Consider the following 14882-nt stretch of genomic DNA (forward strand, 5'->3'; position numbering starts at 1 on the left):
CTCATTGCTGGATAAAAAGTCATGGCCTGGTCAGCTCTGTCAACACCTCCCATGGTGTTGTTGTAGTCCATTATGACTTGAGGTTTCATTACGTCTTTTCCACCTTTTGTATGTACCATGACAGTAGAGGTGTTGTGAATGGTACTCATTAGGCACACATCTTTTATGTCGTGCCATCTCAGTGCCATCATTTTGCCTTTCTGCCAGGCAACTATTTCTCCTGCCTTGAGCTTTTTATTGCCAAAGTTTGGCAGTAGGGATGAGCTTCGTGTTCGAGTCGAACCCATGTTCGACTCGAACATCGGCTGTTCGATCGTTCGCCGAATTGCGAACGTTATGGGCCGTTCGCGCTAAATTCGTGTGGCGCGTCACGGCCCATAATTCACTGCGGCATCGTAGTGCATTGCTGGCTGATGATTGGCCAAGCATGCACTATGACCCGCATGCTTGGCCAATCACAGCGCCGTCAGTAGAGAGAGCTGTAATTGGCCAAAGCCAGGGTGGCTTTGGCCAATTATGGCTCAGGGGATTTAGTACACACCCCACACTATATAAGGCCGCCTGCACGGCGGCCCTGTGTAGTGTGTGTTCCGGTGTGCTGAGAGATAGAGAGAGAGAGAGACAGTGTCATTTGATTTGAGTTAGATAGATTAGGCAGAACAGTCAGTCAGTTAGCTGCACTTACAGTGTATTGTGTATATATATGCATCCCAGGTGTTGCATATATATATATACACTGTATTCAGTTTAGCTAGATCCGTTCCTGTTATCTTCTATCTAGACTATTTACATTTAATGCAGTGCGTCCTGCTCACAGTGTTCAGCTAGATCCGTTCCTGCTATTTACATTTAGTGCAGTGCGTCCTGCTCACAGTGTTCAGCTAGATCCGTTCCTGTTATCTTCTAGACTATTTACATTTAGTGCAGTGCGTCCTGCTCACAGTGTTCAGCTAGATCCGTTCCTGCAATTTACATTTAGTGCAGTGCGTCCTGCTCACAGTGTTCAGCTAGATCCGTTCCTGCTATTTACATTTAGTGCAGTGCGTCCTGCTCACAGTGTTCAGCTAGATCCGTTCCTGCTATTTACATTTAGTGCAGTGCGTCCTGCTCACAGTGTTCAGCTAGATCCGTTCCTGCTATTTACATTTAGTGCAGTGCGTCCTGCTCACAGTGTTCAGCTAGATCCGTTCCTGTTATCTTCTAGACTATTTACATTTAGTGCAGTGCGTCCTGCTCACAGTGTTCAGCTAGATCCGTTCCTGTTATCTTCTAGACTATTTACATTTAGTGCAGTGCGTCCTGCTCACAGTGTTCAGCTAGATCCGTTCCTGTTATCTTCTAGACTATTTACATTTAGTGCAGTGCGTCCTGCTCACAGTGTTCAGCTAGATCCGTTCCTGTTATCTTCTAGACTATTTACATTTAGTGCAGTGCGTCCTGCTCACAGTGTTCAGCTAGATCCGTTCCTGTTAAATTCCTACTGACAGGCAGGCTTGTCTGGTTACAGTATATAAAGCTACCTGAAGAAAATTACAGGTGTTCTATTTGATCCTATTAGTACCACGGTCAGGCAGCTAGACTATTTACATTTAGTACAGTGCGTCCTGCTCACAGTGTTCAGCTAGATCCGTTCCTGTTATCTTCCTACTGACAGGCAGGCTTGTCTGGTTACAGTATATAAAGCTACCTGAAGAAAATTACAGGTGTTCTATTTGATCCTATTAGTACCACGGTCAGGCAGCTAGACTATTTACATTTAGTACAGTGCGTCCTGCTCACAGTGTACAGCTAGATCCGTTCCTGTTATCTTCCTACTGACAGGCAGGCTTGTCTGGTTACAGTATATAAAGCTACCTGAAGAAAATTACAGGTGTTCTATTTGATCCTATTAGTACCACGGTCAGGCAGCTAGACTATTTACATTTAGTACAGTGCGTCCTGCTCACAGTGTTCAGCTAGATCCGTTCCTGTTATCTTCCTACTGACAGGCAGGCTTGTCTGGTTACAGTATATAAAGCTACCTGAAGAAAATTACAGGTGTTCTATTTGATCCTATTAGTACCACGGTCAGGCAGCTAGACTATTTACATTTAGTACAGTGCGTCCTGCTCACAGTGTTCAGCTAGATCCGTTCCTGTTATCTTCCTACTGACAGGCAGGCTTGTCTGGTTACAGTATATAAAGCTACCTGAAGAAAATTACAGGTGTTCTATTTGATCCTATTAGTACCACGGTCAGGTAGCTAGACTATTTACATTTAGTACAGTGCGTCCTGCTCACAGTGTACAGCTAGATCCGTTCCTGTTATCTTCCTACTGACAGGCAGGCTTGTCTGGTTACAGTATATAAAGCTACCTGAAGAAAATTACAGGTGTTCTATTTGATCCTATTAGTACCACGGTCAGGCAGCTAGACTATTTACATTTAGTACAGTGCGTCCTGCTCACAGTGTTCAGCTAGATCCGTTCCTGTTATCTTCCTACTGACAGGCAGGCTTGTCTGGTTACAGTATATAAAGCTACTTGAAGAAAATTACAGGTGTTCTATCCCAGCTTAGTGCAGCTACAGGCCATTAGTATGTCTGGAAGGCCAAGAAGGAGAGGCAGACAGTCACAAGCCAATAAGAGAGGGCAAGCAGGCTCTGTGTCTAGTGCTGGTCGTGGAGACGGTGCATCCTCATCAGCACGTGGCCATGGGACACGCTTGGCCTTTTTTTCGGCAGCTGGCCGCGTTGAGCCGCAACATGCGGAAGACTTGGTCGAGTGGATGACCAAGCCGTCCTCATCCTCCTCATCCTCTCTCACCCATGCCCAGGGTGCTTTGTCTGGCAAAGCAGCGGCTTCTTCCCTCAGCTCAATGTCATCAGTGACTCCTTCCCTAGCTCCACCATGTCCTCATGAGGATTCCCTCGAACTGTTTGACCACAGTGTTGGGTACATGCTCCAGGAGGATGCCCAGCGTTTGGAAGGCTCTGATGACGATACTGAGCTCGATGAAGGCAGTAACATGAGCGCGGACAGAGGGGGTGCCCAAGAAGGACAGCAATCTGGCAGTCATGCTCCCCCTGCTGCAGCATACTGCCAGGTTTGCTCCAGTGATGAGGAGGGAGGGGATGATGAGGTCACTGACTCAACGTGGGTGCCTGATAGGAGAGAGGAGGAGGAGGAGGAGGAGGAGGAGGAGGAGGAGGCGGCAGCACATCACCAACGAGGCAGGATGCCCTCCAGGGGCCAGCCTAAGGGCAGCACATTGACTGCATCACACCCCAAAGCTCCACATGTGCAGGGCGCTGCAGTCTCTGCGCGTTATTCAAAAAGTTCTTTGGTGTGGGCCTTTTTTGAGACGAGTGCATCAGATCGCACCGCTGCTATTTGCAACATATGTCTCAAGCGTATCTCGCGTGGCCAAAACATCTCCCGCTTGGGTACCACATGCTTGACCAGACATATGTTGACCTGCCATGCAGTTCGTTGGCAAGCGTATCTAAAAGACCCACACCAAAGAACAAAGAGGATCTCTCCTTGCTCCTCATCAGCTGAGATTTCCAACCCCACTAGACCTTCAGTCCTCTCTGAGACCTGCAGTGAGAGGAATGAAGGTGTAGAATTAGGTGTGTCACAGCCAAGTACTTGTGGGCAATCTGCTTTTGGTACACCGACGTCAGATTGTACCAGGCAAATTTCCCTGCCCCAGCTGCTGCACCGCCGAAAGAAGTTTGCTCCCAGCCATCCACATGCCCAGCGGTTGAATGCTAGCTTGGCAAAATTGCTAGCACTTCAACTGCTGCCTTTTCAGTTGGTAGACTCTGCCCCCTTCCGTGAGTTTGTGGAATGTGCGGTTCCTCAGTGGCAGGTACCCAAACGCCACTTTTTCTCACGGAAGGCGATTCCGGCTCTCTACCGGCATGTGGAAGGCAATGTCCATGCCTCGCTGGACAGGGCGGTCAGCGGTAAGGTGCATATTACCGCTGACTCATGGTCCAGCAGGCATGGACAGGGACGTTACCTAAGTTTCACGGCGCATTGGGTGACTCTGCTGGCAGCTGGGAAGGATGCAGGACAAGGTGCAGTAGTGTTGGAGGTTGTTCCGCCACCACGCCTCCAAAATGCTGATTGTGACACACCTCTCTCCTCCACCCCCTCCTCTTCTTCTTCCTCCATGGCCTCTTCCTCGGAACCAGCGGTGCTCCGTAGGCGTTCAAGGGGCTACGCAAGTACGCAGGCCAAAAGATGCCATGCGGTGCTTGAGCTGGTGTGCTTGGGGGACAGGAGCCACACTGGGGCAGAGGTTCTGTCAGCTCTGCAGGGGCAGGTTCAGAGGTGGTTGACGCCACGCCAACTTAAGGCAGGAATGGTGGTTTGCGACAATGGCACCAACCTCCTCTCTGCCCTCCGACAGGGACAAATGACCCATGTGCCCTGTTTGGCTCACGTCCTTAACTTGGTGGTGCAGCGGTTCTTGGGCAGGTACCCGGGCTTACAGGATGTCCTGAGGCAGGCCAGGAAAGTCTGTGTGCATTTCCGCCGGTCATATAATGCCAGTGCTCGGCTGACGGACCTCCAAAAGGAGTTTAACCTGCCCAAGAACCGCCTAATCTGTGACATGCCCACCAGGTGGAACTCAACGTTGGCCATGCTGCAGCGGCTGCACACGCAGCAGAGGGCCATCAATGAGTACCTGTGCGACTATGGCACCAGGACAGGGTCAGGGGAGCTTGGTTTTTTTTCCCCACGCCAGTGGGCCATGATCAGGGATGCATGCACTGTCCTGTCACCATTCGAGGAGGCCACAAGGATGGTGAGCAGTGACAGTGCATGCATCAGTGACACTGTCCCCCTTGTCCACCTGTTGGAGCACACGCTGCGTGGAATAATGGACAGGGCACTTGAGGCAGAACAGAGGCAAGAAGAGGAGGACTTCCTTAGCTCTCAAGGCCCCCTTTATCCAGACAGTGTTCCTGCGTGCCCGCCGATCACACAGGAAGAGGACGAGGAGGAAGAGGAGGAGGAGGAAGATTGTGTCAGTATGGAGGTGGAGCCTGGCACTCAGCATCAGCAGCAGTCTTTAAGGGATCAGTCCCAAGAAACACATGGACTTGTACGTGGCTGGGAGGAGGTGGCTGCGGACCATGTCGTTCTTAGTGACCCAGAGGACTCCGGACCAAATGCCTCAGCAAACCTACGCTGCATGGCCTCCCTGATCCTGCAAAGCCTGCGTAAGGATCCTCGTATTCGTGGTATCAAGGAGAAGGACCAATACTGGCTGGTAACCCTCCTTGATCCACGTTACAAGGGTAAGGTTGCGGACCTTATCTTGCCATCGCAGAGGGAGCAGAGGATGAAACATCTTCGGGAGGCCTTGCAGAAAGGTCTGTGCAACGCGTTCCCAGAGACTGGGAGGTTACAAACTCCTGTTTCTGGACAACGTGTTGCTGAGGCTTCGGTCAGTCAAAGAAGGAGCGGTGGAGAAGGTGGCCGTCTGACCGATGCGTTCAGACAATTTTTTGGTCCGCAGCCCCAAGGTATGATCGGTTCCAGCAACCATCGCCAGCGTCTGTTTTACATGGTGCAGGAATACCTAGGGGCAAGATCAGACTTGGACACCTTTCCCACCGAAAATCCTCTGGGTTACTGGGTCTTGAGGATGGATCACTGGCCAGAGCTTGCACAGTATGCAATTGAGCTACTGGCCTGTCCTGCATCCAGCGTTCTTTCGGAACGCACATTCAGTGCTGCTGGAGGCGTGGTAACCGATCACAGGGTGCGTCTGTCCACCGACTCGGTCGATCGGCTGACCTTCATAAAAATGAATGAGTCTTGGATCACCACCAGCTACCAAGCACCTGATGCTGATGTAACCGAATAATTTTTTTTGAAATCTCAGATCCCTTCAAAGACTGCCTATGCTGATGCTGAGTGACTATCCCTGAGTAATTATCCTCTTCCTCCTCAATCATCACGCTGATAGCTTGTAAGAACATTTTTGGTTCTGGGCGCCACCACCAGTGCCTAAGGCACAATTTTTCAGCCCCTGTTTAACAGGGGCGTGTAATTACAATTTTTGATGTAATACTTTGCAGCAGGGCTCGTTCCTGCATTCCAACTAGAGTGTCTGTGAGGGGTTGCAGTGTTGTGGCACCAGCACCAGTGCCTAGGGCCCAATTTTTCTGCCCCTGTCTAACAGGGGCGTGTAATTACAATTTTTGATGCAATACTTTGCAGCAGGGCTCGTTCCTGCGTTCCAACTAGAGTGTCTGTGAGGGGTTGCAGTGTTGTGGCACCAGCACCAGTGCCTAAGGCCCAATTTTTCTGCCCCTGTCTAACAGGGGCGTGTAATTACAATTTTTGATGCAATACTTTGCAGCAGGGCTCGTTCCTGCGTTCCAACTAGAGTGTCTGTGAGGGGTTGCAGTGTTGTGGCACCAGCACCAGTGCCTAAGGCCCATTTTTCTGCCCCTGTCTAACAGGGGCGTGTAATTACAATTTTTGATGCAATACTTTGCAGCAGGGCTCGTTCCTGCGTTCCAATTAGAGTGTCTGTGAGGGGTTGCAGTGTTGTGGCACCAGCACCAGTGCCTAAGGCCCAATTTTTCTGCCCCTGTCTAACAGGGGCGTGTAATTACAATTTTTGATGCAATACTTTGCAGCAGGGCTCGTTCCTGCGTTCCAACTAGAGTGTCTGTGAGGGGTTGCAGTGTTGTGGCACCAGCACCAGTGCCTAAGGCCCAATTTTTCTGCCCCTGTCTAACAGGGGCGTGTAATTACAATTTTTGAAGCAATAATTTGCAGCAGGGCTCGTTCCTGCGTTCCAACTAGAGTGTCTGTGAGGGGTTGCAGTGTTGTGGCACCAGCACCAGTGCCTAAGGCCTAATTTTTCAGCTCCTGTTCAACAGGGGCATGTAATTACAATTCTTGATCTAATATTTCACAGCAGGGCCCTGTGAGGGCTTACAGTGTTGTGGCCACAGCAACACCTAAGGCCCAAATTTCTGCTGAGTATATAGGGCAGGACCCTACTTTCAAACATCTAACTTACAAACGACTCCTACTTGCAAACGGAAGGAGACAACAGGAAGTGAGATGAAATCTACCCCTAGGAAGGGAAATTCTCTCCTGTAAGAGTTAATATGGGAAAACAATTTCTCCTTTCCACTGATGCTTTCCAATCCTTGTTCCACAAAAAAACCCAAATTTTCAAAAAACATTTTTCATTGGGACAAAAAAGTGAGGTGAAATCTTCTGAAGAGGAGGAAAGACAGCAAAACAAATGTCACAGGGGTGATAACCCTTCCCTATGTTTTCCAAAAAGCTTAGAAAAGATTTTTTGGCTGGAGCTAAACACGTTAAAAATGTTCAAAATTACAAACAGATTCTACTTAACAACAAACCTACAGTCCCTGTCTTGTTTGCACCGCCTGTATACTGCTGTTCAGAGTATATAGGGCCTGGTGGCCCCACACCTTTCCTTATTTTAATTTGGGTGCGGGGTTCCCCTTAATATCCATACAAGACCCAAAGGGCCTGGTAATGGACTGGGGGGTACCCATGCCGTTTGTCTCACTGATTTTCATCCATATTGCCATGACCCGACATGACATTAAACCCGCAAGCAGTTTTAAATGAGATTTTTTCCTTTAAAAATGACATTTGGTGCAGGGACTGTTCTAAACATGGGAAACATGCGTCACTTTACAGGCATACTATAGACACCCCCCAGGTACGATATTTAAAGGAATATTTCACTTTTTTTTTTTTACTTTAAGCATCATTAAAATCACTGCTCCCGAAAAAACGGCCGTTTTTAAAAGTTTTTTTTGCATTGATACATGTCCCCTGGGGTAGGACCCGGGTCCCCAAACCCTTTTTAGGACAATACCATGCAAATTAGCCTTTAAAATGAGCACTTTTGATTTCGAACGTTCGAGTCCCATAGACGTCAATGGGGTTCTAACGTTCGTGCGAACTTTCGGTCCGTTCGCGGGTTCTGGTGCGAACCGAACCGGGGGGTGTTCGGCTCATCCCTATTTGGCAGCATGTCACGCCAGTTAGCTCTAACAGTCCCGTATGCATCCGTCTTGTGCTGTAGAAGGAACTCAGAGTTCTGGAGAAGTGTAAAAATTATCTGTGGTTACACAGTACCCCTGATTCAGCAATGGCTCAATCAAAGTAAGAACAGAAGCGGTTGCCTTTCCATAATTACCAAATCTTTCGTTGAATGTGGTCCCTTTCCCGGTGTAAAGGACCAAATTCCATATGTAACCAGTGCTGGCTTCACAGAGCATGAATGATTTTATGCCAAATCATGCTCTCTTAGACGCGATGTACTGTATCCAGCTAAGTCTTCCTTTGTAGACCATTAGACTTTCGTCGATACTGACGTCTCTGTCTGGTACATAGGTCTGCTGGAAATTTTTCTGAATAATTTGATATAGATCCCAAATCTTTTTCAGTTTTGGAGCTGGATGAGAAGTCTCATCAAATTCTTCATTTTTTTGAAAATGCAGATATTTCATTATGAGAGAAAATTTGTACTCCGACATGATGGTGCCAAAAAAAGGAGTGGCTAGTATTTTGTTGGTTGTCCAGTACCACTTCTGCAGGGGTTTCCCCACCACTCCCTGGAGAATAATTAGGCCCAGAAACTTCCAAATGTCCTCTTTGGTCACTGGTTCCCATTTTCTGCTCCTTGAAAACCTCTGAGGTATAGCAGCTTGTTGCTCCTGGTACCGATTTGTCTCTGTAACAATTCTTTTTATGACCTCATCAGTCAAAAAGAGTTGGAGGTATTCCAAGGGGCTGTCATCTTCAACCTCCACTTTGATACCAGGTGCTCAGGTAAACGGGAATCTTGGGGGCACTGCGTGCTCCGTACCGCAGTCAATCGAGCACCAAGTCCGCACATCACTGGGCACAGTCGCAGGATCATCGCTGAAAACGCTTTCCGTGCCTGATGACGAACTTCCCCATGAATCGCTATCACTCACTTCTGCAAGCGATTCTGTCCCACTGTCGCTGTTTTCCAGCAGGTCATATATCCCGCTTTTGAGGAAGTGTGCTTTTTTGATGCCATGGTCGCTCTGCAGTTTCCAGACAGAAGGTATATTAAAAACTGCAGGCAGGGGCACTGGACAAAGCACTGGGGGGCAAACTAAGGTCAATTTTATTTTATTTAGTAATGTAATCCAATAGGATTACAATGTATCAGTGTGTTTGTGTTTTATACTATTTGAATTTGCTGCCGGTTCCACCCCCTGCGTTGCTACGCACGCAAGGAATGAAAGCCAGGGCACACAGTGCATCGGGCGGAAGATCCGGCCGCCGAACACAGCGGGAGAACATCGCGGGATCCCGGAGACAAGGTAAGTCACGTCTTCCAGGATCCAGCGATGCGATCCCGAGTCTGGCTCGGGGTTACCGCTTTTGGTACTAAAATCTCACAGTCAGACTGCAACAGGAAGTAAAGTAAATGGCAGGATTTACATTTAAGAAACGTTGCTACAGATGGAAAAATAAATATTTGCTTGCTTAAGAAAATTGTACACGTCAAGGGATACCAAACATGCTTGAAAATAGATTTGGGGTTTACATTTTAAATAGACAGATCAAGACTTCATGTAAACAGTAATTCCAAATATAAAATATTTAGAGCAGAGAACACATTTTCAACCAAAAAAAATAAAAATGTGGAATAAAGCTAAACCAAAACATACTGGGGTTGATTTACTAAAACTGGAAAGTGCAAAATATGGTGCAGCTCTGCATAGAAACCAATCAGCTTCCAGGTTTTTTGTCAAAGCTCAGTTGAACAAGCTGAAGTTAGATTGGTTTCTGTGCAGATCTGCAACATATTTTGCACTTTCCAGTTTTGGTAAATCAACCCCGAAGTATAAAATATAGTGGGGACTTGACTGTTTTACTTACTCGAATTGTGTGCGTGCGTCCACCAACTCTGTTCTGAGCTTCTAGTAGCACCACGTTAATTCCTGACTCTTTGAGCAGTTTAGCAGCAGAAAGTCCTAAGTCAACAATTGGCATAAATTAGCTATTAACATCTAAAAAATGTATATTTAATTCAACACCCAAAAACTTAAAATATACTCTAAATGTTTGTATATTATCTATGGTATTTACAAATCTGAGCTGTCTGCTAAATCATCAGAATATTTGGCTGCACAACAATACTGTGCAAATAGTTCAAATGTTGTTGAGGAAAGGGTATTGTTTTTTTCCTTACTATTGTTATTATACATAAGCCACAATTAAAGTCTCACCTGTTTTAATCTCTTTATAGTCCTTTGCCACCACGTTATTTGTGACTGACATTTGTTTAGAAACTCCGTAGAAAACACTTTTTGCTTAGTAAAAATACTGTTTTCTGGGCTACAACCTCAGTGCTTTGTGCTGGCATAGCTGAGTAACAGCCACACCCCTCATCATACACAGAAAACCAAGCGCACTAGGTCTACAGTTCAGTACACATGTAAGAAAAGTCAGCCAATTCAGCAGGACCAACTTATGTTGAATGGTCTTGCTGGAAAACTAGCATTCGATCAGCAGTTGCAGCCAATGGCTGCAAGTGCTCATCATTGTTTACTGGCAGGGGTGGTGGGGGGGGGCAGTCCCCCTGTAAGAATACAATAGCACAGTGGGAGATCCCCACATCACACATCTGCAACCAGCTGGTTAAAAGAAAAAAAAACTGAATGTATTTCTTATGCCTGTTGGGCTCCACAACCCTATTAAGAAAAACACACAAACAAGAATGCTCTGCCTGCGTGTGGAGAACACCGCTAGAATGTTAAGCCGGCCGTGGTGAAAACGAAGAACTTGATGAAGGGGAGCGGCTGTCACGTCATTGTAGCACGTACGCCCAGGAAAACGCGTCACTTGCCAGTGACGTCATCTCTCCCCGCCCGCTGTCCATCTGCGCTCCAGGCCTCGTTTTGGTTTTTCGTTTTCACCGCGGCCGGCTTAACATTCTAGCGGTGTTCTCCACACGCAGGCAGAGCATTCAGCAGGCAGGAAGGAGTTCTGTGACCGATCTGATGATTACCCTTATGATGGACATCCCACATTTACATGCTGTTCTGATGACTTCCAAAATGTGAGTGAATTTGACATATGATTTACGAATAAACTGTTCTTACGTCTACACCTAGAGGCGCCTTTCTTTTTTTTGTGCTTCTCCTGAGGATTTTGGAACCTGGTTTCAGTTCCCATTGAAGGCAGCCCTACATGTGCACTTTCTTCCCTGGTTTTGGACCTCTGGACTTCTCTCTCTATTTTTTTTTTTAACATATATAAAAATATATATCTATCATTGTGGCCTTTTATGCATTTGTTTTTAAATATTTTTAAAGGTTTTTAAATGTTCTTAATGTTTTTATTTAGATACACATATGAATTTTTCACTTACACATACCTGCCTGTGGGTTATGTTTTTTTTACTAATTTCTCCAGTTAACTGTGCCTATACTTGTATACACTGTGATACTGTAAAGATGACAGTAATAACATACCAGCCTTAGGCACCAGGAGAATTGCTTGATAAATAGGTGACTCTAAGGAAGAGGCTAGAATCAGCTGGAGAGATGATGTTCAGTGTGGAGAGGTTGTACAGCAGATTCCGACAAGCTGGTGCACAGGATGTGACACATGGTCAGACAGGAAATGATCTCAAAGGAACTGCAAAAGGCTGGGAGGAAGCCACAATGCTCAAAAAAGCCTTAATGAGAATCCAGAAATCCATAACGTAGTATAATATCATCTTGATGTTATGCTACCTGATGTTATACTAAGTTATAATGTTATACTATACCTAATACTACAACTTGTTGTTAATACACGGTCTGGTCACATATATATTTCTGTGATTTCAACTGGGCTTTTAAATGTTTGCTACATTAAAATTTATTGTTTAAAGGTCTCCTTTTTACGTACAAAAATTAAGAATTATGGCTATTATAGGCTAAATGAGATATTCACAAGACCTTATTAGAAGCCCTACAGAATAACTGTTTTGATTCTACTTATAGTCGTGTTATGTGGGGGAATTCACAACCCTCATCACCAACCTATATTTGATATAACACTTTTGTATTCTTTTGTACATCTTATGCTTGTTATGTGAACATTTACTGTGCTTTCTAATAAACTTTTGATGTTTAAAAAAAAAAAAAAAAAGAAGAGTTAAGAATCATAAAAAATATCTTCAGAATCATAAAAACTATCATAATAAGTAATTAGGGAGCAGGTAGTTAAGCTGTAATCTTTCCACATGGTTCCTGGCTTCTGACTGATTGCTGACTGGGGCATAAAGAAAAAAAAAAAAAAAAAAAGAGTTTCCTGCTTTTCATGCCCAATTTAATCTCGATAGAATACATAGAGAATAAAATGAAACTTACAATGCTCATTTCATTACTGGACCAGCACTAAACATTAGCTACTTGACAAGTGATCTCACATATAAATATCTGGATAGGATCTGATTCCTCCCACTGCCTTACATGTTCTGCAAACTAATATCTGCAGTCCAATACCAACATTTTTTAAAGTGTTGGAATCAGGTTAAGTTTGAAAATACAGTATGTACCATTAAAATTATATCACATCACTTTTATTATGAACACTGCAGTACACAAACACAAAATATATTTACTGTATTAATCACTTCAGAAATGTTAAAGCTTTTGTTAAACCATTTAACATAAGACACTGTAACAAAAATAAAAGTATTTGAAATAAAAGAGATCCTAAATGTGTCTGAAATTTTTTCTAGGTCAAGTGCCAAAATGACAGAAAAAAGAATGCTTGCTTGTTTAATTTCTATACAGAAACTAACTTATAATTAGGCAGTTAGGATCATTGCCAAACGGTATCCATTCCAATATCAAGTGGTGAACTGGAAGCAAGGTTCTTATCAAATGTATTACATTCATGGGAATGATAGTAACACAGCTTTCTCAGGGCATGAAAAAATGCAAGCATGCCTCTCTTTGAACTATGCTGACCTTTCATAGTTCATATACTGTAGAAACAAAACATTATATTTCACAGTTGAGGAAATTATTTTGAATACATATACTGTATAGCACTGCAGTCTACCAACAGACATGAAGAAGAAGAAGATCTTCTCCCTCTTCTGTTTCCTAGTGCCAAAGATTTGACGATAACCATTACACACACATAAAAGAGTGGAGTGAAATTTATTTATATATATATATATATATATATATATATATATATATATATATACAGTGGGGATGGAAAGTATTCAGACCCCCTTAAATTTTTCACTCTTTGTTATATTGCAGCCATTTGCTAAAATCATTTAAGTTCATTTTTTTCCTCATTAATGTACACACAGCACCCCATATTGACAGAAAAACACAGAATTGTTGACATTTTTGCAGATTTATTAAAAAAGAAAAACTGAAATATCACATGGCCCTAAATATTCAGACCCTTTGCTCAGTATTTAGTAAAAGCACCCATTTGATCTAATACAGCCATGAGTACTCTTGGGAAAGATGCAACAAGTTTTTCACACCTGGATTTGGGAATCCTCTACCATTCCTCCTTGCAGATCCTCTCCAGTTCTGTCAGGTTGGATGGTAAACGTTGGTGGACAGCCATTTTTAGGTCTCTCCAGAGATGCTCATTTGGGTTTAAGTCAGGGCTCTGGCTGGGCCATTCAAGAACAGTCACTGAGTTGTTGTGAAGCCACTCCTTCATTATTTTAGCTGTGTGCTTAGGGTCATTGTCTTGTTGGAAGGTAAACCTTCAGCCCAGTCTGAGGTCCTGAGCACCCTGGAGAAGGTTTTCATTCAGGATATCCCTGTACTTGGCCGCATTCATCTTTCCCTCGATTGCAACCAGTCGTCCTGTCCCTGCAGCTGAAAAACACCCCCACAGCATGATGCTGCCACCACCATGCTTCACTGTTGGGACTGTATTGGACAGGTGATGAGCAGTGCCTGTTTTTCTCCACACATACTGCTTAGAATTAAGGCCAAAAAGTTCTATCTTGGTCTTATCAGACCATGGAATCTTATTTCTCACCATCTTGGAGTCCTTCGGGTGTTTTTTTAGCAAACTCCATGTGGGCTTTCATGTGTCTTGCACTGAGGAGAGGCTTCCGTCGGGCCACTCTGCCATAAAGCCCCGACTGGTGGAGGACTGCAGTGATGGTTGACTTTCTACAACTTTCTCCCATCTCCCGACTGCATCTCTGGAGCTCAGCCACAGTGATCTTTGGGTTCTTCTTTACCTCTCTCACCATGGCTCTTCTCCCCCGATAGCACAGTTTAGCCGGGCGGCCAGCTCTAGGAAGGTTTCTGGATTATGGAGGCCACTGTGCTCTTAGGAACTTTAAGTGCAGCAGAATTTTTTTGAGCCTTGGCCAGATCTGTGCCTTGCCACAATTCTGTCTCTGAGCTCTTCAGGCAGTTCCTTTGACCTCATGATTCTCATTTGCTCTGACATGCACTGTGAGCTGTAAGGTCTTATATAGACAGGTGTATGGCTTTCCTAATCAAGTCCAATTAGTATAATCAAACACAGCTGGACTCAAATGAAGGTGTACAACCATCTCAAGGATGATCAGAAGAAATGAACAGCACCTGAGTTAAATATTATTATTATTATATGAAAAGGATTTATATAGCGCCGACAGTTTACGCAGCGCTTTACAACATTAGGGCAGAAAATACAAGTACAATACAATTCAATACAGGAGGAATCAGAGGGCCCTGCTCGTTAGAGCTTACAATCTAGGAGTGTTACAGGAAAGGGTCTGAATACTAAGGACCATGTGATATTTCAGTTTTGCTTTTTTAATAAATCTGCAAAAATTTCAACAATTCTGTGTTTTTCTGTCAATAT

The 14882-nt window shown here is 44.8% G+C and overlaps 1 protein-coding gene across 1 annotated transcript in view; it reads right to left on the bottom strand.

The window, feature by feature from the left end:
• LOC141128787 (amine oxidase [flavin-containing] A-like) overlaps positions 1–14882 on the bottom strand; it is a 160332-nt gene that overhangs the window by 125212 nt on the left and 20238 nt on the right. The window contains exon 2 of the mRNA XM_073616285.1: positions 9921–10015. Coding sequence (XP_073472386.1) covers positions 9921–10015 — 95 coding nt within the window. The remainder of the gene's footprint in view (positions 1–9920; positions 10016–14882) is intronic.

This window comes from Aquarana catesbeiana, linkage group LG02, assembly GCF_042186555.1.
Source record: "Aquarana catesbeiana isolate 2022-GZ linkage group LG02, ASM4218655v1, whole genome shotgun sequence".
NCBI lineage: Eukaryota > Metazoa > Chordata > Amphibia > Anura > Ranidae > Aquarana > Aquarana catesbeiana.